This window comes from Ostrinia nubilalis, chromosome 19, assembly GCF_963855985.1.
Source record: "Ostrinia nubilalis chromosome 19, ilOstNubi1.1, whole genome shotgun sequence".
NCBI classification, from domain to species: Eukaryota; Metazoa; Arthropoda; class Insecta; order Lepidoptera; family Crambidae; genus Ostrinia; species Ostrinia nubilalis.
In genome coordinates this window covers 11720612-11744072 of record NC_087106.1, presented here as the reverse complement: position 1 = coordinate 11744072, position 23461 = coordinate 11720612, and the positions used below count along the sequence as shown (strand labels likewise).

The 23461-nt window shown below is 38.7% G+C and overlaps 1 protein-coding gene across 1 annotated transcript; it reads left to right on the top strand.

Moving 5' to 3' along the window:
• Nucleotides 1-14420: 14420 nt before the first annotated feature.
• Nucleotides 14421-22534, top strand: LOC135081308 (uncharacterized). Its single transcript, XM_063976037.1, has 6 exons — nt 14421-14534; nt 14663-14816; nt 14896-15029; nt 15116-15187; nt 15274-15332; nt 21769-22534. Exons 3-6 carry the CDS (start codon nt 14930-14932, stop codon nt 22096-22098), a joined length of 561 nt encoding a protein of 186 aa, XP_063832107.1. The 5' UTR covers nt 14421-14534; nt 14663-14816; nt 14896-14929; the 3' UTR covers nt 22099-22534.
• The last annotated feature ends 927 nt before the right edge of the window (nt 22535-23461 follow it).

Below are 23461 nucleotides of genomic sequence, written 5' to 3'. Positions count from 1 at the left end.
TTTTGTGGGTTAACATGGTATTGCGTATTGGCGTCCAATTAAAGTGTTAAAATAATGTTCAATACCGAACATAAAATTTAAAAAGTAAAAAAAATATTGTCTATTATTAGTCTTTACTCTATGGTTTCTCTCCACTATTTGAGCGCAGCGTTGTGTGCATTCTTGTCTTAGTTTCAATAAAACTATCAAGTCGTTGTCAAAATAAAAGTAGAAGAAGAAGTTAAATAAATGAAAATTTACTTTATAATACTCCGCCTGTTTTATTTAACAGGCGGAAAGTGGTCCTTCGAGCTATACAATAAGCTGTGAGTGTTTTTCGTTCGTCTGTACTGCGGATCGGCGATAAATTTCGGTCTATAAGCCGGAACCGGTCACGTGCCAGCGAGCGTCCCTACATCGAGAATTCTATAAATTCTCGCGTCTACGACAATATCATCGGGCTACAAGACCCCAGGGTCATTTTTGGAGCAACCCGAGTGTGACACCCAGGCCTGGGAGGCAGGGGTCACCGGTGACAAAATCACTTGGCGGGAATTGGCTACCACGGAGAAGGAGCTGAATAGACTTTGCAAACAGCGGGGACAATGTAAGTCTGCAATCACTCGCTTAGAAAAGTTTATTGATGAACCTAATAACCTGGAATTATTCAAGGTTGAGATGCTGGAAGCACGCAGGTACAAACTCATCACCACCTACAAGGAGTATGAGGGTGTATGCATAGATATATCATGTTTAGGCGAAAATGATGAAGAAGACCAGGAATTGGTCGAAGACAAATACTTTAATATTCTTAGTAAAATCAATGCTGCCATAGTTAAACTTAAATCAGAGTCCGTTTCAGAAAGTCAATCAAATAGTAAATTGCCTGATATTGAGTTGTCAACATTTGATGGTAGAGAGAGATTTTACTCAATTCAAACTCTTTATGGATTTATTCAAAGCAGTTATTGATAATAATAATCAATCATTATCCAATGTTCAGAAAATGTTTTATTTAAGGAAATGTTTGCTGGGTGAATAACTGATGCATTTAGCAGTCTGTTGTTATAAACTTGCCTCTCGTGGACGACGACAGCTAACTTGTATAATTTTTTTTCTGATGCAAATTTGGCTAAAACAAATGTATCAACAGTTATAGCATTGTAGTCAATTTTATTGGGGGTCTTTTTGGTTATCATCATCATTACTTTCTTCTTCTCCCGAATTTCATTCTGTTACCTCTTCTTCTGATTCCAAATGTATTTCTGTATATGTCTGTGATGAAAAAAATTTTAAAGCTAACTTAGGTCTTTTAGATTTTGAAGACTTCTTCATAATTTTGTTTGAAGTAAGGCGTTTGTTTTTTTTTATGTTTGCAGGTCTTTTCAAGACGCGCTTGGCGTTCAAGGTAAGCCTTCTGCATTTCTTATTTTTCTGGTGTATCTGTCAATATACGCGATCTGCCCTTCTTCCTACCTTTGCTTGTTAGTTTGCGATGCGGAGCTTAAGGAAAAGGTCTGTGGCGGACCTTAGATTTCTGAGCGATCCGCTTCCGCTTATGAAATTGGGCCAACTCCGACCTGACCGAACGAACGGTTGGCGCATGCGTGCGGCCTGCCACGATACGCCTGCGTCACTCGCACACCCGTGGAGACGTATGCTGCCGTCTCGCTTCATCGCCGTTGAAGTGATTTTGAATAAGTCGTCGTGAGCACAAATTCTTTTAATAAATATGCTAAATGGACAGCAACCGAGTATGCTATATTATGCTCTGCAAAAAAAGCAGCAAGTTTAATTTCAGCACGAGCTTTTTCTTTATTTTGTGGAGTTGGACCGTTCTGGAAACCAAACAATGTTAATGTTTGTTTTTTTCCACTGGATCCAGGTTGGTTGCCCAAGTGTTTCTTGGTAGAGGCATGCGTTTTTAAATTAGATAGTTCAGCTACCATTGATGTATGAGATAGCAGATATCACGCTCCAAAGAATCTGGAAATTAATAGACTCAACGGGACTAAGCAGTGAACTCTAAAGACAAGGGCTGCCACAATAGAATAATAATACCATTGATGTTCCCGGGCAATATGCACATTTGGCTTTTGTTAAATCATTGGTGTCTGGCAAAAGTTATAAGAGTAATAAGTCTCAGTTATCTCTATGTCTCATAAGTTCTTTAAAAGTCGGATCTTTTAATCACTGCTGTCTAAAATTTTGTACACGATGTTGCGATAATGTGTTACCTTCCTTTTTTCTTGTCCAACCACCTTTTTTGGGCAATTTTCTAGGCGGAGTTAGAGTAGGCGAACGGTCACTGTTTTCTTCTTATCACTCATAATGAGACTTATTAGTTATTACTCTTATAACACCTCTAAACAATGGAAAAAACCTTGGTATTAACAATATTTAAAAAAAAAAAACAATTACCTAGCTACACGACGTAGTACAAACGACTAATGCGAAGTATGTACGAAATGTTTTATTAGTCAGGGACAGGGTGAGGACACTCCGACACTTCCATACATCTAAGAGTAGGCGCACACCGTTGATTTTTCGTCGGCCGATAGTTTAGTCGGGCAGTTGATCAGTATGGGCATGTATGGGTGTGCGCACACTACGCCGATTCGATTTGACCGATTCTTCATACAATTTAAAATTGGGCATAACTATCGGCCAACAAAAAATCAACGGTGTGCGCCTACTCTAAGTAAAATTTGCATACAACATAGCGACATCTGTCATTCTGTCGATAGAATCAAATACTTTATAACTACTCTAAAACGTTCTAGATGTCGCTGTTACTGTTTCCTTCATTTTTCCTCTTTTTTATTAATTAAAATATATTTGAAAATATTGTTTTTTACAATGTTTACTTTTTTAAAATGAAATTAATTTGTTTTAAAATTAAAACTTAAGAGCCATTTTACATTTTCGTGCGAATTTCTAAGATTTTGGAAGCATGAATTACTATCTTAAGCAACACCCAGATATTATTGAATAACTGCGAAAGATAGGTCAATCCTTAGTGTTGACCATTAATGAAACGGATTTACTAAAACTCTTTTGCTTAATTCTCAGTGCCCCATCTCCCACAACCATTTTACGGAAAAATTGCCGAGACTCAATTTCAAAGTCCTGTATCTATTATTCATGCTCATATAATAAGCTTAAAAATATATAGTAATCATTGGACATAATTATATTCTTGTTGTCCATTAATGAAATGGATTCTTGAATTTCACTACCATTATTGAGTAAAATTTAAAAATAATTTGGCAAATTTGAAGATTAACGTCACATTTTGATCGTGGTTTTTGGTTTAAAACACAGCAATAACTGCAATAAAAGTATCCCAAAATAAAGAATATGCATTGTAGAATAGATTTCTACAGTTATTGTTTAAATATTAGTAACCACTTTGTCAAAATATTGGTGTGAATATCAGTATAAATTACAATACGCAAGCCGACATCGATTAGTATGGCGCGAGCGCCCGTCAAGGCAGGACCTGTGTCACTTTTCCCGCCATGACGTTTACGTGCGTTCGTGTCGTGACACGGTGATTTATACGGCGACCAAATACATTTGATACTATGCCGAGAGGTCCCTGTTTCAAGTCGGCCGTTTGGTGTAGTGGTTCGAAACTGACTAATATGCCGAGAGGTCCCGGGTTCGATTCCCGGCCGAGCAGAAACTGAAAGGATGAATTTTTTTGACGGGTCTGGGTGTAACTATGTATATTATGTATGTATTTATTTTAATAAATAAATTATTAAAAAAAGTATGTAAGTGGTATACTTATCTGTTACGGTTAATGTGATAAATTGAAAATTATGAATAATAACCGACAGGCGAGGTAAAAGTGATAAATTTATCACATTTATCAGTGATTATTTTATCATGTAATCTTAATACTAACAAATATCATAAAAGAGAACACCGGCTCGTGTACAGCGCTCATGTACAGCCTCACATTTTGAACGTTTTGATATCATTTATTAATATAATTTGGCATAGTGAGTTTGGACTGTTTTTTGCGTTACGTTACTTTCCCTTAATGCATATAAAACATTGTTTTGATTTAAAGTGAAAAATAAGTTAAGGAGCGGCGGGGGTGGCCCTTTTTCGATTTATACACACATAAATGATCTCATATTAATCACATTTACCAAATCATGAGGTAATTATTCATAATAACCGGCGATTATTCATAATTTTCACATTTATCATATTTACCGTAACATTCATATTTTATGCATAATTAATTTATTAACTTCTAAAATATATTTTATATCCTATTAATAGATGAAGTGCTTCGTATTTTAATAAAATTATTACCTGACTAGGTTAAAAAGGTGTAGAATGTTATTTTGGAGATAACTTGCTTCTATAGAGAGAGATGCTAGCTAAGTAATGCGCTGAGTTCGAAACTCAGTGTCGCATTAAAAATTCACACACACAAAGAAATCAAAATATGTGCTCATTATCCACTCTGGTATTAGTATTTAACGTTCGAATAATCTTTAGTACTATGCAAGCAATGTAAACTGTTTACATTATGACGTCGCTGCTGTCATCATTGCTTTCACAAGCAATATGTTCTGTTTTTGGGCATATTGTTGCGACACCGGCTCAAGGCTCAAGGGGGCGGCTCTTGTCACATCTCCCTTAAGTTTCTGTGATCTGTGCTTGCTTCGAAATTGATGTCAATTAAATATTCCTTAGAGCTTTTGATTTAAATTATTTTTTTATTTTGACACGTGTTTGAAAAATCAAGGTCAGATTGCAAGAAAACGTAACATTGCAACTCGCAATGTCTCAACATTGATGAGGAGATTCCATTGTAAAGTCTGTATTCGTTCCTAGGATTCCCCTAATACCATCAAATTAAAGAGAATTCAAGAGAGTGCAGTTTCCCATCTCATGCTTAGGGGCCACGGTTTAAAATAGCGTGGTTGCATAGAGCCAACAACGGGCAACCACGTGCGCTGCTCATACTAATTTTCGATACAAAAGCAAGTGTTGGCGCCCTCACGAGTTTTAGCGGAGTGCCATATGGTAGCGGGAGTAGACTTAAGGGAAATCTATGCTTCTCCGACGGCCAGTTGTATGTAGCATGCTCCAGAGTATGCGCACAATTCTGGTCAACGCTAGGGATGGATAAGTGTCGCTGTCGCTGGCGACAGGGTCTTCTTGTTCAGGGTTCATGGCGTAGGTCTCAGGCAAAATGAAATCCACTCGTAGAAATTAATAAACTCAGTGTATTCACGAGAATAATTACACACAGCACTAGAGTCGTATCGGAACTGAGTGAACCAGCGGTTTTGCGATAGGAACGTCCGACCCGAGTGATAGTTGAACACAGACTGCCTAGTACTGCTGTGCTGTACTGTAAAGTTTCATCAAAATCTGTTCAGTAGTTTTTGCGTGAAAGAGTAACAAACATCCAGACATCCATTCAAACTTTCGTATTTATACTATTAGTAAGACTAGTAAGAAGTAAGATAGTTAGATGAAATATTTTAGTTATTTGTTTAATAATAATTATTATTATTTATTTATTTATTTCTTAGCTCTGTCTGATAATGGATCTGGAGGAGTTGCAATGGCCACCTCCATTGCAACTCCGTAACAAAACAATAGAACCCCATGGAGTTTGGGCTTGTGTGATTCGCCTTGACGAATACTTCGTCCCTAAATGATATCCAGGGTTCGATGATAGAGCTGTAAGAGGGCATTTTTTTTTCACTATGTGACTGTCTTTATTTTGTACTTAATATACAATTTTACATATTATACCTATTCGTGTTTCATTATTATTAATCGAAATATAAAAATTTTTGAAAGATTACATAATCTCTATTAAAATTTTAAATTAATTTATCAAGTTTTAACCTTATTCTACCTTAATATTAATAACTTATATCAAGTCTTAATACGGTCACGGCTCAAGATTTTTTTGTCCATTTCGGCGTTCTTTTTACTCTTTTTACGTTGCGTTGACAGTTTGTACCTAAATTCGCGCGGAACTTTTTTGTGAAATGGCTCTTAAAGGTGACATTTTTTGTTATAATTAAAATTAACATAATAGAGTAGTAGAAATTACTATTTTAACATTATAGCAACTTTGTTTTTCCTCCAAAATGGCCGGTGTTGTTTTTGTTATGTTAAACGCATTTTTGTTTTCTTAGCCCTCGTCTAAGTGTTCTGTGGCCCTTTTGAAGTATTGAAGAGTCCAGTTAAATTCAAGTTTATTCCTTCGTACCTGCTGCTGTTCTGATTTATCTGAGTTTTGTTTGTTCCTTCACGAATCGCGAAAAGACTCTTTCTGTTAAGTTCACACTACAATCTGAGTTTTCTCAATGTGCAAATGCTTTTCTTATTTCTGTTGTTGAAAACTGCGAAAAGACGCTTTTGGTGTTATATTATGTGTGTTCATAAAAAAAGGAAAATGATTAAATTCAAAAGTTTTTGTTTTATTTGCATTTCCATGTACAATGTAGAATTTTTCCAAATCCAAATAAATCATCATTAAATTAAATAATAAACTTACTACAGAATGTCATGAATGCCCGTTGCAGTGGGCATCTTGTTGGTGAATGGGTGGCACTGCTCAGTTTACTCTTGTTTTTATTTTTTTCTTCTTTTATTATTATGTGCCACTGTCATGTCTATGTAATTGCCTGTATTTGTGTGATGTCCATTGTAATAAATGTATCTTTCTTTCTTTCTTTCATATTGAATAACTATTATCAATTATTAGGTTCAAAAATTTGACGGAGAGGGCTCTCTATTTCCTATAATTCGATACCTCTGGGCTCAAAGGTCGTAAAGGACAAAGTACGACTTTTCAGGAGAAGCAAAAAACGATTTTTTATTTTTTTATTCGACAGTAACTTTTTTGTTTTTCGAGCTATTAAAATATGACCTAAGAAGAAAGTGCTTAGGATTCACAGCATTTTCCGAAGAGGTATTGAAAAATTGGACTAGAGCTGTATTTACTGAGATAGATTTCCTTTACGCCCTCAAAATTACATTAAAAAGACCTTTACGCCCCTCAAATATTCGTCCTAGGCAAGTTGCTCAGGACGTAAGTCTATTTTTATTTTACAAAACTACAAAACCAACCAATGACAATTTACATAGTTTTATAGGTTTTCATAGGTCGTAAACGGAACATCCAGGTAAGGTATTATGCAAGGAAAAATTGATAATTTAGCTTAAATATTTAATGTTTTATGGTATTTGATATGTAATATACCATTTCTTCACATATTTAAATGAATTATGTTTGTTTTTAATGAAATAAAATGATTTTTCGTAGCTTCATAATTTAATGCACACAATTTTAGAAACTATTTAAGCAGAAGTTTTGATATCTTCGAACTGGAAGATACCATTTCCGATATAAGAGCGAATTTAGAAAATAAATATTATGACGCTTTTAAATGAAACTTCTTAAATGTCTACTTTTTACGAAAAGCCGAAACCAATTTGATTTTATTTATTTATTTCATCATTATTAATTTTTCGAAAAACTGCAAATGGCGGACTTAATTCCATAGGGCAGTCTGTGAACCAGTTGACCTTATGATAATGCAGATAGGATAGAATTATTAAGGACAAAGGAAAACCAAACTAGTTATTCTAAATTCTAAATAGATTAAACATTATTATTCATAGTAGCTAGAAATTATGTTATTGTACTTGGTACAAAAGTAGAAAGGTTAAGTAAGTAAGATTACAAGTAGGAAGTTTTTCATTCCAGTAAAGTACATCCACTTACTTTACTCCTACATAATACCGTTTTTAAAAGCCAATTATTTTGTAGTATAAAAATATAACTTCGAAAAAAAGTGCATTCACGCTTTTTAGTAGATTGAAGTCTCAACTGACACTATGTTTCCCATGTTGTGTAAATATTTTTCCTGCTAGTTATATTTTATTAGCTGATCCAAATAACTTTAGAAACTATACTTATTTATTATAATTATTACAGTCAAAACTCAAAAGTGGTTTTGACCGAGGGCGTTAGTCAAAATTACTAGGAAATCATTAAAAACAATTGTAAAATGTAGCATTTTTGTGATTTGTGCAATGTGCATACAAAATAATGACACCTTACGGCCGGTTCACACATGTCTCCGTTTTAATGTTCCGTTTTATGTTATTGTACTTGACGAAAAAGAAACGTACACGATAAAACGAAACAGTAAAACGGAGACATGCGTGAACCGGCCGTTGAGGTACTACAGTAAGGTGACTTTTTTTTTCATAATATTCTTAACAAATGTAACTTTTTCATTTTTTCAATTTTTATGATGACTTGATGATGATCCTACCTTAATTAGGTAATACGTTATTTTATAGCATGTTTTCATTTTCTTAAATCATCTTTTAAAATTATTTTTTTTCCCTGACAAATACCTAGTTTCTTCAAATATGAGAAATAATAAAAAGCAACATTACTTTACCCGATGTGGGTAGATGTCATCATTTTATATGTACAAATCACATAAATGTTACACTCTAAAATAGTTTTATTACTTATTTTTGATGATTTTTTATTTCTTTCGTTTGTTCCAAACGCACATACTTAAATACAATAAGAAACATCTAATAAATTTACCTTTTCAGTTATTTTAATATCCTCTCTTTGTAGATTTTTAAAATATTTGTTTAGATAATCTAAGGGCGTAAAGGACAAATTATTTAGACTTTAGTATGAAATGTTAGGTTATACGCCCAAAAATGTGTGTTTACTTGTTCTTTACTACCATAGTAACTGTACTAAAAAATCTAATGTTATTTACATCCCAATTTTCACGATGAATTCTGTTTAGCTTATCAAAAATGATGGGTCGTAAAGGCACTTTTTTTGGGATTTTCGACAAACTAAATATACAGATCGATAGAGAATGAAATTCTGAGTAAAACTGTATAAATAACTCATTTTCGGTATTTTGTCCTTTACGACCTTTGAGCCCAGAGGTATCGATATATTACTTTACTCTATGGTCAGGGACTTCCCAATTGAACTACCATAATTATCATTTACACGATGATTGTCTATGGTAGCTATACCGTAAACCGGGAAATCTCCAGCAGTGAAATTTACGGTGTAAGAAGTTCCTACAAGTTTTGATAGATGGCACTAGTTTTTACTAATTTATAAAGGTGATTCAAAATGATCGTATGGCCTGTTCCGGTGAAGTAGCAAAAGCTCATTTGGAACTAGCTACATAATCCACTAAAAAAATCGCATGGCCATAATGTTATCAAAATCTCGTACATAATTGTACGAGGTTGACAGCGTCCTCGTACCTCGTATGGAAGACCACAATTAATCTCGTATTTGTACGAGGAACCACGTATGGTTGGCAACCCTGCACACCCTCCTGTCGGCGTTATTACGAAGCCCTGATGTTGTATGTCTTGCTAAAAGGGCTTTTCCATTCCACTGGACAGGCAAAACAATGTTTACTACTGTTATCTAGTAATAGAAATATAATGTCCAAAAGTCTGTGTAGTGGTTCCAACAATGTTGCTTTCTGAGGAATGAACCTCTCATAGAAGTTGTACAGACCCAGAAATGCTTGAAGCTGCTGGACATTCTGAGATGCGGGTGTGTTCCAAATGCATTCCACTTTGCTTCTTGCCGGGTGTATACCTTCTGCATCTATGATGAATCCCAGGAATTCAACACGTGTTTGTGCAAATTTGCATTTGCTTTTGTTCAAACGAAGTCCTGCATTCTTTATGCGTTCGAGCACTGCATCTAACCGATTGAACATCTCTTCAATTGTTATACCACCAATTACTATGTCGTCAATTAGTACAGCTACGCCTGCGATTCCTCCAAACAATGATGTCATCAAGCGTTGGAATATACCTGGACAAGCTTTCACACCAAATGCCAATCGATGCACCGAGAATAAACCCTGGCAAATATTCAAGGTAAGTAGTTTAGCTGTGTCATTATCTACGATCACTTGCGTGTACGCTCTGTCCAGGTCAAGGGTCGTGAAATATTTAGCACCAGCTACTGTCGCAAATACCTCACTAGCTGTCGGCATTAGATATGTGTCTGGCTCAGTAGCCAAGTTCACTGTAGGTACTACGATAATCGCCGTAGAGTCGGATTTCACCATTTTTCTTTACAATTGGTACCACTGGTGTTGCCCAATCAGAGTATGATTCTGACCGCAACACTCCTTCTTCTACAAGTCTATCAATTTCTTTCTCCACTCGGTCTTTGATTGCAAATGACACTGGTCTTGCTTTGAGAAATTTAGGTCTCGCTTCTGGCTTCAAATGGACTGTGACAGGTTTCCCACGGTAAGTACCAAGCTCTTCTTTAAATACTTCATTGTTTTTAGTCAGTATCTTTTCCAGATAAGAGCTTTGATTATTGGAAATGAAGTTAATTTTCAGAGAAATTTCCAATGGCTCTAACCAGTTTCTTCCTAAAAGGTTTGGTCCATCACCTTTAGCAACAATTACAGTAAGTTGTCGTGTTCGATTTTTGTATGTAACTGGTAGTGAGATACGGCCCAATAATATGACAGGTGCTTCAGTCCATGTGCGTAGCCTGAGTGAAGTGGGCTGCAATGCCATGGGTTGACGAGAGCACACTGCCTGCCAAGTCCTCTCATTGATGAGTGAGCAACTGGCACCAGTATCCACTTGCATTCTTGTTGTAACTTTGTCTATTTGTACTTGTACTTCATAGGGTGGTACCCGATCATCACCCTTTAACACATAGATCCCGTTGAGTTGTTCCTCCTCTTCCTTTTCAGTGAAGTGTATATCTGGTTTCAATCTCTTCTTTTTGCTAATTTGCTCGTTTAATTTGGTCCATGAGGATGCCATTCGCCTCAAAACAAAAGTTCAACCTATCAATGTAATTGTCCCAATTGTCTGTTTGTGGATTGAATTCACGGAATTTCACAGCTTTGCGGTCCATTTTTCCTAGTCGTCGCCACTATTATGATTGAAACCACACTTATTTGGTAATAAGTTTATTGTGTTGGCTTGGTAGCCATCAAGTGATCAAGTAACAAAAAGGCGGGGAAAAGAATAAATAAATAATAAATAAATCATTTATTTCCCCTCACAAACTTAGGTTAAATTACATTTGGTAAAAAAAAATATACATTACGCTATAGGTACTTAATACTAAGTTTGTGTGGGACTGGTGCCTGAAATAGGTTTTGTTTAAAACCTGTTCTACAGGTCACCAGGCCCCCACCCGTGGAATATTATATGGTAGTATAGCGGTAAAACCCTTAAGTGCGATAGTTTGCGAAAACAAATTGATGTTTGCCTGTTACTTTACACATCTATTCGAAAAGCCATAGGACGAATTTGTTGTTACTTGACAGTATTATTATAAAGATAACAGAACAGCTTAATGTAATATGCTCTAATACTAATTATTAAATATATAATACTAATAATACGCGGGCAGTGCCGCAAGAAAAAGCTGGTAACAAAAATAAATTAAAAATGCATGCGGTAACAAAAATTAAATGAATGAGTGTGAAAATATGACTGTGAGTGTGAAAGTGTGAGTGTGCTAGTGGATGTGTAAGTGTAGCCTGTTTGGTCGTGTATGTGTTGTGTATGTGAATGAGGGAAAGACTTATATGAGTTATGGAAGGAAAGATGGAAGCGCGTGTCTGTACACTCGGGCGAATAAGGATGTGAAGGTGAAATTTACCTAAAGCATTTACACACAAATACCTATTATAAATGCGTAAGTTTGAATGGATGTCCGGATGTTTGTTACTTTTTCACGCAAAAACTAATGAACTAATTTTGGTGAAACCTTACAGTATTATCTATACTAATATTATAAATGCGAAAGTAACTCTGTCTGAATGTCTGTATGTCTTTCTTTCACACCCAAAACAATGAACCGATCTTGACGAAATCCGGCATAGAGACAGTTTAAGTCCCGGGAAAGAACATAGGACAGTTACTATCCCAGTTTTTGAAACAGGGACGCGCGCGACAATTTCTGTGACAGACAAAACTCGACGCGGGCGAAGCCGCGGGCGGAACGAATAACATAACATAAAGGCTATAATTTATGGTGATCTGTGACAAACCAAGTTTCACGCGGTTGAGACCGCGGGCAAAAACTAGTATTTGATACTCCTAGATAAGCGGATGAAGAATTTTTTCAGTATCCTCATAGTCTAATGTATTGAGGTACTTTATGACCAGTTTTTTGCAGCCAGACTTGGGGAGCGGATAAATGTCAAGTTTACCGTTTATTTTGTTGTATAAGTAAGGGCCGAGGAAGCAGAAGAATTTATGTGAGAAGGAGGTATTTAGCTTCGAAGGTGGACAAACTTTATCTTTTCGCCGCTTACCCTTTAGTAGCTCGGGGTCATACTCTGTCTGGGTGTGTTTTTTTAAGATGATATTGAGAATGAAAGTTTTCCTAACTGTGAGTACGTTCCAGTTCTTGTAAAGTTCTACGGTAGGATAACGGAAGGGTAACCCAGCTGCCACCTTAAGAAGGGCACGTTGAGCCCTTTCGAGACCCAATATATGAGACTTGGCAGCACCACCCCATGCTGAGACACAGTATTCTAATAAAGAATGTCCTAGTGCACAATAAACTGCCCTTATAACACCTCGGCTAGCCACGTTTTTTAAAGTTTTGAAGACGTAAATAAGCTTACGTAGCCTTGAAGTAAGGGTGTCAATATGAGACTTAAAGGCAAGAGTTTGGTCTATTATGATTCCGAGGTATCTCATGGACTCCGTACGCTGTACCACTGGGCAGAGACACTGCGCTACTGGAGGTTGTGGGCTGCACCCATGGGCTGTAATTGAAAATACTTGCGAAGGAAGAAGGCTGGATCTGAACGCAAATGCTACATATTTCGTCTTAGTGACATTCAGTGTGAGTAGGTTGTGCCTCAGCCAATTATTTACCCCGTCAAATCCCATTTGAGCGTTGTTAAAGGTGTCATCCCAGGAGTCTCCGCTGAAAAATAGGGCTGTGTCGTCAGCAAAAGTAAAGACACTACCCCCGTTGAGTTGATATTGGCATAGGTCATTAATATACACTAGAAACAGGGTAGGACCTAATATGCTGCCCTGCGGCACCCCATACGTGACACCAGCATCTCCACTGAACCAATCATCTATTTTCACTCTCTGAGTCCTATTATTTAAATAGTCCTCAAAAAATTTAAGGGGAATACCTCTTACCCCCACCTTTTCCAGCTTATTCAAGAGACGAGGAATCGAGACCGTGTCGAATGCTTTCGCAAGATCAAGGAATATCACCAGAGGCTTCTTATGATCATCAAGGGAAGTCACAATGGAATGAATAAGTTCGTGGACAGCATCATTTGTAGACCTTCCCTTTCGGAAGCCGTACTGAGAAGGAGATAAAAGGCTATTTGACTCCAGAAACTCAACAAGTCTCTTATCAACCAATCTTTCCAGGATCTTTGATAGAGTCGGCAAGAATGACATCTGTCAATCAACATAACCTCACTTTTTACATACACTACAGTTGGGAAGCCAACAACGCGTGGGAGGAGACGTGCGGGGGGCGTACGATGACTAACGTCACCTCGGGACCGACAGCGTCATCATCGGCTTCGCCACCACCTTACCATGTTTCTCCGGTAAAGAAGGAGGTCAGGAAGAAGGATCTGAGACATGTTATCTCCGCTAAAGGTATAGTAGCTGACCCATCCAGGATTAAGGCAATTTTGCAGCGGAAACCACCCACAAATGTGAAAGAGTTAAAGGCCTTTCTTGGAAATTGCTCGTGGTTTCATAAGTTCATCCCAGGATTTGCAAAGTTCAGTGAACCCCTCACAAAGTCAACGCGGAAGAATCAAGGTTGGATATGGAAGGACCAGCAGAAGCAAGCCTTTGAGCAACTGAAAACTTGCTTATCATCCGCGCTTATCCTCTGTCAGCCTGATTTCAATAAGCCTTTTATTTTGAGGATTGATTCCAGTGCATACGCCCTTGGCGCCGTATTTATGCAGAGCCCTGATATGCAATCAGAACGGCCCATCGAATACGCCAGCCGTCTGCTGAGTAATGCTGAGCGTAAGTACACCACTACCGAGCGGGAGGCTCTAGCGGTAGTGTGGGCGTTAGACAAGTTTCACAAATATCTAGAAGGAGCTCAGGTACGTATAGGCACTGATCCTCGATCACTGAGGTGGTTACTGTCATTGAAGAATCAAGTGACCAGCAGTGGACTGTAATGGGCTGTTTATGATCCTAATAAATTTCAAATATTATTTTTCACATCTGCCTTGCTCATCTAGTCTAACTCGGTAGACACTGATCACTCACTAAAATGAAAAATTCGTATTGCACTGTTTTCGCTTAAATGTGCTATTGGTGTGCGGCAGTATATGTGGTCTTGACTTTTTTGCACTAAAGACATTTATCAAAATTTTTTTTAGATCTAACGAAGAAAATTTCCCGTCGACCTCAGGCCAAGGCCAAGGCCGTGGCCGTGGTCGCGGTCGCAGTCGCGGTGCCAATAGAGGCAGAGGTGCTGAGGATCCGTAAGTATCTATATCTGTAATCACTTACTATGGCCCTTTTTAGTGTTTGTTGCGTATGTGTTTTAGTAACAGGTACGTATGTGTTTTAGTAAGGTGAGCTGTATAATTATTTTGTTTTTGCAGGGAAGCACTTCTTACGGTCAGAGCCGCCCGACAAGTTTCGCAAAGACATTTTGCGAACTTGTCGGCGGCCGACAAGAAGGAGCTAATTAACAGGAAAAGACACAAGGAGCTGCAGCGGGTGCTCCTTCCCGACACGCCTCCGCGCAAGCGACGTACTTTGTAAGTACCTACCTTTTTGATATTTTACCTTTATTTGAATGTGCTAGATCAACATGTAATTACTGATTTTTCTGTATAGAAATGCTTCTCCTGAGAGGGAGCTGCCGGAAGTAATGGATCCACTGCAACCTACGCCGCAAGTGGATCCACTACAGCCATCTACTTCGTGGCAACCGACGCCGCCTCTACAAGTGCCGGCTGACGTAGAGTTTGGTAAATATCATATTATTATTGCGTGCCCACTGCCACTTCAGTGCGCCAAACTTGTAATATTACTAACATTTATCATTTTTATACAGTTAACGAGGAGATCGGAGACAGCTCCAGGGACCCGACGCCGCCTCTACAAGTGCCGGCTGACGTCGAGTTTGGTAAATATCATATTATTATTGCGTGCCCACTGCCACTTCAGTGCGCCAAACTTGTAATATTACTAACATTTATCATTTTTATACAGTTAACAACGAGGAGATTGGCGACAGCGACGCGTCCGTTGGTACGGCAGAGGCGGACACGGTACCCAATTCGCCCAAGAGAGTATTTTAACAAGGAGATCACAGACTCTGATGCTTCTTGGTTAAAATACTCTCTTTTTTTTATTGTTAGGAAAACAAACAGCATTCTATAACACATAGAGTTAACAATTAAACTTCACATTTGCCAAAATATCGAATTATCTTCGAAAAAATTTAATTTATCTTACTTAAGAATTAATTCAGCAAAATATACCTTTATGTTTATTATACTTAATACTTGCTATGCCCTTACAGGGTGCATGTGATGTACTACCTTACCATTTACCAACTGTCAAACCACACATGTAATGCAATAAATGATTTGATTTGAATTTATCAAATAAAGCGTTATTATTATACAATTCTGTTTTTTACTTAATTTTTCAGTACCTTTTGTTGCGTATGAGGTGGAATTACCCGCAGGCCCCAGTAGCAGTAGGCGACGAAATTTGTCCATCGGTAAGTAAAGCACTTTGGCTGGTTTTAGTGTCACGCGGACCGTCCGGTGCGGACCCGCTCCGCACGGCCAATCTGTATGAACTTAAGGAGCGTTTTCGAGTAATGCGGTTCGGAGGAAACGCTCCGCTCCCTAGCAGTTCATACAAATCGGCTGTGCGGAGCGATCCGCACTGACAGTCCGCGTGACACCAGCCTTTAACTATCACAGAAGTCTAATGAACCTTAATTGGACATGGAGATGCTTAATTCTTATTTTTTCCAGATGCCATTACGACGTACGTCAATAACATTGCAATAGACTCTGACAGTGACGCTGACATGGACGACAATGAAGACATGACTGACAGACAAATAGAGATCGCGACCGACAATAACCTGACTCCACAGCAAATACACATACTACAGACCGAAGACACCGCAAACGACCAGGCTCTACATGATCTTTTACCTGACGAAGACTGTTTTACTTTTAATTGGAACAAGGACAGGACGACGTTCAAAAGTCGACGGGAGCCATTAATTTACTGGCACACCTGGACCGACTTTAGACGTGACAGATGACACTACTCCGACTGACATATTTGACAAGATGTTTGACGTGGGGTTTATTGACTTGCTTTGCGAAGAGACCAATCGCTATGCAAGTCAGAAGATTGGCTCTCAGAAAGACAGTTTGTCAGCGAACTCCCGTCATCATCGTTGGACACCTACAGACCGACAGGAAATGATTTCTTTTCTTTCTCTCATGATACTTCAAGGACTTTATCCTCTTCCTAATGAAGAATCCTATTTAACTTTTAACGGCTTCGGCACTATGCCATATTTCTCTTAAATTATGAGTTACAATAGATAGTCATAGTCATAGTCATATATGTTTATTGCATCATGTTGGTACATTTGGATCTTAAATATTAATACAGAGTCCCGAAACATGGCCCTGTAAGGGCATTGCAACATTATAGGTACATACAATATTATAATCTAAATTCTATGCTGCACTTTATTGACAACGACAAACTGACAGACATAACGACAATATCTAGATTGTGCAAAATCCAACCCATTATCGACTATTTGAATGACAAGTTTTCAAACCTATACTACCCACGGCAAGAGATAGATAGAGATAGAAGAGATTTAATCTGAAATGGGCTGATGTACAGCAGACATACCAACAGTTATTGGTGCAGATGCCTACAACTGCTGTGACTTTAAAAGAAGATAGTCTGTTCGACGAAGTAAGTTACGTGGCAAATTATGTGAATAATGATGTCCTAAAGAGATGGGAGGAGATGAAGAGCAGTACAGAACAGCGATGGATAGAGGTGTTCAAACATTTCAAAGACAGCGGAATACCGTTCCAGAATTGCCCAGCCATCGTCCAGTACCTACTTTGTTTGCCAGGAACGTGCCACGTTTCTATCAATTCATCCTAACTCAGCGGAGAGGTGAATGAGTTTGAAGAAGAAAACACAACATACCTGCTATGGAGGCAACATCAGCAACAGCAACACAAGACAGCGCAGAGGCTCGCCACCGAGCACTGCCCAACCACACACGATCTGCGAATAACAACCACGTGCATTGGTTAACAATGCCGCCAATGCAAACAAGAAAATAACAAGAAGAAACTCAAGGTAATCCTTGGAATAGGACCTGCTTACCTTCAATAATAAAGAGACCCAATTCCAGCACGTGGCAGTGAGTCCACAAAAATCGGCGAACAGCGGGATTTCGGTGTTCTCCCGGAATTCCCTTATTTCGACCACAATTCAAGCGTGCCCTGCCCGTTTGATTTGAGAATGGCACATTTAAGGGCCGACTCAGGATGCCACAACACCACACACAACATAACTTCTGACCTCCACCACGGCCAGCAGAAGAAAGGGGCTCATCGAAAAGCGCCGGTCATCACCCGTAACTCAGATTTTCGTTCCAAAACTTGTCACTCCAGCAAATCACAATATCAAGCAGTTTTGTATAATTTTTATTTCCAATAAATGCTATTTGTGTCAACTAGCCTCTTATTTAATAATTTCGATATGAGAACTCACAATACTGCTTCTCTGATTTAAATTTAATTAAATAATTAAACTTTAGGAATAAAAAAAATAACAAACAAGCAAGTTTCCGAACGTCACCTGCGTGTTTCGTTTCACTCAGAATATGTCAAATTTCTAGAACGTTCCGAATCCACGATCAATCAAAATACATTATTATGTTATGTTAATATAAACATTGAAGAAAATACTGAAAATAGAGAATGTTACTTTGCATGACTACACATCACAAAATACAATCAAGACCGTTGAGTCATCCCATGTTTTACTATCCACAGCGCTTGTAAAGGTGTGTGACACCGAAGGCAAGCCACACATTGCGAGGCTCCTGCTTGATAATGGCAGTACTGCGAACCTGATAACAAGCCATCTCTGCGCCAAGCTGGGGTTGTCGAGACGCGCGACGGGCTCCAAGGTACAAGGTATCTGCAACCAAAATATTAACACAACACAATCGTGTAATGTTAAATTACAATCAATGTACAGTCATTATCAGTTGAACCTGGACTGTATTATTGTGCCTCAAATAACGAAATCCTTGCCATCTAACTTTATAAACATAAAGAATATTCCTATACCAACCGGTATCCAACTTGCTGACCCTCAGTTCAATGTCCCAGCTGAAATAGATATCTTAGTGGGAGCACAGATCTTTTGGGAGGTGATTAGCAATAATTCAATTAATTTGGGCAAAGGCCAACCCAAACTTTGTGAAACACAGTTGGGATGGTTAATATCAGGCCATCTTGCACGGGCTCCTCAAGCCAAACATTCATGTCATTTTTTAAATGAAGATACTAACCTTACTAGATTTTGGGAATTAGACTCAATTAATACATCATTTTCAATGACCAATGAGGAGCGAGCCTGTGAAGAATATTTCTTAGCTAACACTTACCGCAATGAGGAGGGCCGCTTTGTTGTTACCATGCCACTAAAACGAGATCCACAGGACTTAGGCGACTCGTATTATATGGCTAAAACCAGATTTTTATCCCTAGAGCGTAAATTTCAAAGGGATCCTGATTTCAAAGACCGTTATGTCGGTTTTATTCATGAGTATGAAGAATTAGGACACATGTCTGAAAATAAATTGTCTCCTCCAAAATTTATTCCTCAGGGTGTGAACTACTTCTTACCCCACCATGGGGTCCTACGCGAATCTAGTACTACTACTAAATTACGCACAGTCTTTGACGCCTCGGCTGCTTCAAGCTCGGGAGTGTCGCTTAACGACATTCAAATGATCTTGATACGATTTCGCCAACATAAATTTGTTATTTCAGGGGACATCGAAAAAATGTATCGAGCAATAGAAATTAATCCTGTACAAAGACCTCTTCAACAAATATTGTTTCGATCAGACCCCTCTGAACCATTAAAAACATACACTCTCAACACCGTGACATACGGTACCGCTTCCGCTCCGTATCTGGCGACTGATAGCCATGTTAAGGAGTCTTTGTGTCATGACTTTTATGTTGATGACTACTTGAGTGGTAGTACAACCGAAAATGAGGTGATACAACTAACTAAGGGCATAATGTCTGTGTTATCATCTGCTAAGTTTAATTTGAGAAAGTTGCAGTCTAATAGTACAAAAATTCTAAAAGCACTTGGCCATGATGATTCTGGTTCCCACAAAATAGTCTCTTTGCATGAAAACAATGAAAATCCACCTACTAAGACCTTGGGCTTGCATTAGATAAGCTACTTAGACTTACTGTCATTTTCTATAAACATAAATTTATACGACAAAATCACCAAACGTATGTGACGTTTGGTGATTTTGACTGTCTGTGATCAGCCAGATTTATGATCCACTTGGATTGGTGGGCCCCACCATAGTCGATGCAAAAATTATAATGCAAAAACTTTGGAAACATAAATTAGACTGGGACACAGAGGTTCCAGATGATATTAAATTACCTTGGACTTCATTTTCAAGTAAATTACATTACCTAAATAATGTTAAAATACCTCGTTGGATTTTACAGGATAATTACCGTCATGTTGAATTGCACATCTTTACAGATGCTTCTGAAAAACCTTACGGAGCATGTATCTCATGTATTAAATGCATATACCATCAAAACCTAGCCGACAAACTTCAAAATACGTCACTGGAAGCGTTCATGTCCTCTATTAAGCTAAGCCATAAATCAGGGAGGAAAGACACCGAAACCTGTAATTATGTAATTGAAGTCACAGCTCAAATACGGAAGACCTTGATAGCAAATGACAGAGTTTTTGTGAACTGGTCATCGTGCCCTGTTAGAGACTTTACCCTAGTGACAAGGTGCTACAAGTGTCAGCAGTATGGACACGCTGCTAAGACCTGTCGTAAAGCTAATATCACTTGCGGCCACTGCGGAGAAGTGGGTCACGTATTAAAGGATTGCAATAAAAAGGATGAACCCTCAAAATGTGCGACCTGCTTGCACTTCAAAAAGCCCAACAATCACAAGACAGGTGACGCTGAGTGCCCTGCTAAGAAACTAGCAGAACAAAGATATATTAACACCATAGATTACGAAGGCGCCTAAGAGCGTCCCCTGCGAGTTTATGTTTGTCTTGATGTGTCAGTTTTATCATTAGCTAATTTACTACCTAGATTGTATAAATTAACTTTTACCATTAGTACCTACTAGTAGATAACTCCATAATTAATCATAGAGCTGTCCCACTAACCTTTTATCAAATCTACCTTAAAACAAACCGAATTGCATTTAAGTATATCTAGAGTAAACATAAATAACTTGCATGATTTTTGCAACATTGAGCGTGACCCAGTTTATTATTTTTGTTTACGCAGACACTGTATGTTGGATGTTTTTAATAAAGTATGTAGAACAAGGAATATTATGTAGCACATTGTATTGATTTTAAATCTTAAATGTAACTTGTGTAGATTTTAATTTTTTAATTATATATTATTATGTATAAATATTAGATTATATATTTTGCTAGAAATAGTTCTATTAATAAAGTAATGTAAGCCTTTTTTTTTTGCCTGAGATACAGGAATTATAATTCTTAGTTCAGGCACGTATGTACTTTTACCTATTATAGTTTAATATTAGCCTATTGTTAAAAACTGTCAATAAGTTATTCAATAAAGAATTTTTTATTATTTATTTTTTTATTTATTTATGCTCGTTCCATTGGCACTGATGATGGAGTCCATGTTCAACTTATAGCTTCCAAAAATAAAGTCGCGCCTATAAAACCCACAACCATGCCTCGACTAGAGCTATGTGGGGCTCTATTAGGTAGGGGCAAGGTTATGTCATAAAATATACAATCTTTACGATTACAAGTTACATGCAGATTTTGGTGTGATTCCACTATTGTACTAGGTTGGTTGCAGATGCCTGTACAGCGACTTAAACCTTTCGTTCGTAACCGGGTAAACGAAATAAACGAGACTACAGCTGGATGTCTGTGGAGCTACTTACGGAGCTGGCTGGTTACGGAGCTGAGCAAAGAGGCGTAGGTACCTAGCCGCGTTAAGCCGCTTTGTATCCCGTAGAGGCAAACCACAATCTATTACTTCTGATAATGGAACCAACTTTGTCGGAGCTTGTAACGAGTTAACGTCTTTTCTGTCATCATCTAAAGTAGAGTCTGATTTGGCTGATGAAGGCATAAATTTTTACTTTACCTACCCCGCCTTACTCTCCACATTTTAACGGACTAGCCGAAGCGGCTATCCGATCTACCAAGCTTCACTTGAAAAATCTTTTTAAATTAACTCATTTTACTTATGAGGAGATGAACACATGTCTCACTCAAATTGAGGCTATTTTAAATTCTAGACCTATATCCCCCATGTCTACAGATCCTTCAGATCTCGTCCCCTTGACTCCGTCCCACTTCCTGGTCGGACGAACTCTTACAGCTGTCCCGTCTCCACAGGTAGCCGAGGATGCCAACCTGTCTACGCTGAAGAGGTATCGCCGCGTGCAAGCCATACAGCAACACTTCTGGAAACGGTTCTCCAACGACTACGTGTCACTCCTCCAACTGAAGACGAAGTGGCGCCACGGGGACACACTGAAACCCGAGAGTCTCGTCCTAATAAGGGACAAAACTGCACCTCCTCTCATCTGGCTCTTGGGGAGGATAGTCAAGACCTACCCAGGAGTCGACGGGGTCAGCAGAGTGGCCGAAATTAGAACCAAGAAGGGCACAATTCGGCGAGGATTCAACAACATCTGCGTGCTGCCCCTGGATGATCATCCTTGAATTACTTCAACCCGGGGAGCCTGTCTACGCATCGTCTCGACTCGCCCTCCTGCTGCCCACATCACTACGTGCGCCGGAAGCCGGGCACAGCACTACAGCGGTCTGCGCGGGCAGCGGTAGGGGCGGCTCTCGGGAGCCGCCACTTGGACTTCCGCCCTCCGCGAACGCGCGTCGCGCACCCTTGCATTTCTTGATTTCTTGTAATAACACGAAGAACTACCAGTAAACACCTATAAAATACAGTCCACTCTTTTTATTGAAGACCCTACGCTACAGAGTCTGTGATCTCCTTGTTAAAATACTCTCTGCATACATTCGCCCAGTTTTCAGTGGTTGACAGGCCAATGAAACCAATGAGTCTAGAGAACTAGGCGAGTTGGGTACCTTGTCCGCCTCTGCCGTACCAACGGAACCGTCGCTGTCTCCGATCTCTCATCGTCACTCTCCTCGTTGTTAACTGTATAAAAATGATAAATGTTAGTAATATTACAAGTTTGGCGCACTGAAGTGGCAGTGGGCACGCATTAATAATATGATATTTACCAAACTCGACGTCAGCCGGCACTACTATTAAGGGCGGCGTAGGTTGCCATGATGTTGATGGCTGTAGTGGATCCACTTGCGGCGTAGGTTGCAGTGGATCCACTACTTCCGGCAGCATTTCATACTGCTCCCTCTCAGGAGAAGCATTTCTATACAGAAAAATCAGTAATTACATGTTGATCTAGCACATTCAAATAAAGGTAAAATATCAAAAAGGTAAGTACTTACAAAGTACGTCGCTTGCGCGGAAGCGCATCGGGAAGGAGCACCCGCTGCAGCTCCTTCTGCCTTTTTCGGTGCAATAATTCTTTTTTGTCGGCCGCCGACAAGTTGGCAAAATGTCTTTGCGAGACTTGTCGGGCGGCTCTGACCGTAAGAAGTGCTTCCCTGCAAAAACAAAATAATTATACAGCTCACCTTCGTACCTGTTACTAAAACACATACGCAACAAACACTAAAAAGGGCCATAGTAAGTGATTACAGATATAGATACTTACGGATCCTCAGCACCTTCTCTGCTTCTTCTGCCCCTATTGCCACCGCGACCACGGCCACGGCCTTGGCCTGAGGTCGATGGAAAATTGTTTTCTTCGTTAGATCTAAAAAAAAATTTGATAAATGTCTTTAGTGCAAAAAAGTCAAGACCACATAATAATATACAGCCGCACACCAATAGCACATTTAAGCGAAAACAGCCTCCACTTTAGTAAAGGGTAATATAATCATGTGCTCTAGTGGTTAGCTACAAAAAAAAAAGAAATCTGATCCTCCAGAAGAAATGACTAGAGAACTTATAGATGCCCTGAAATATTCAATGGGC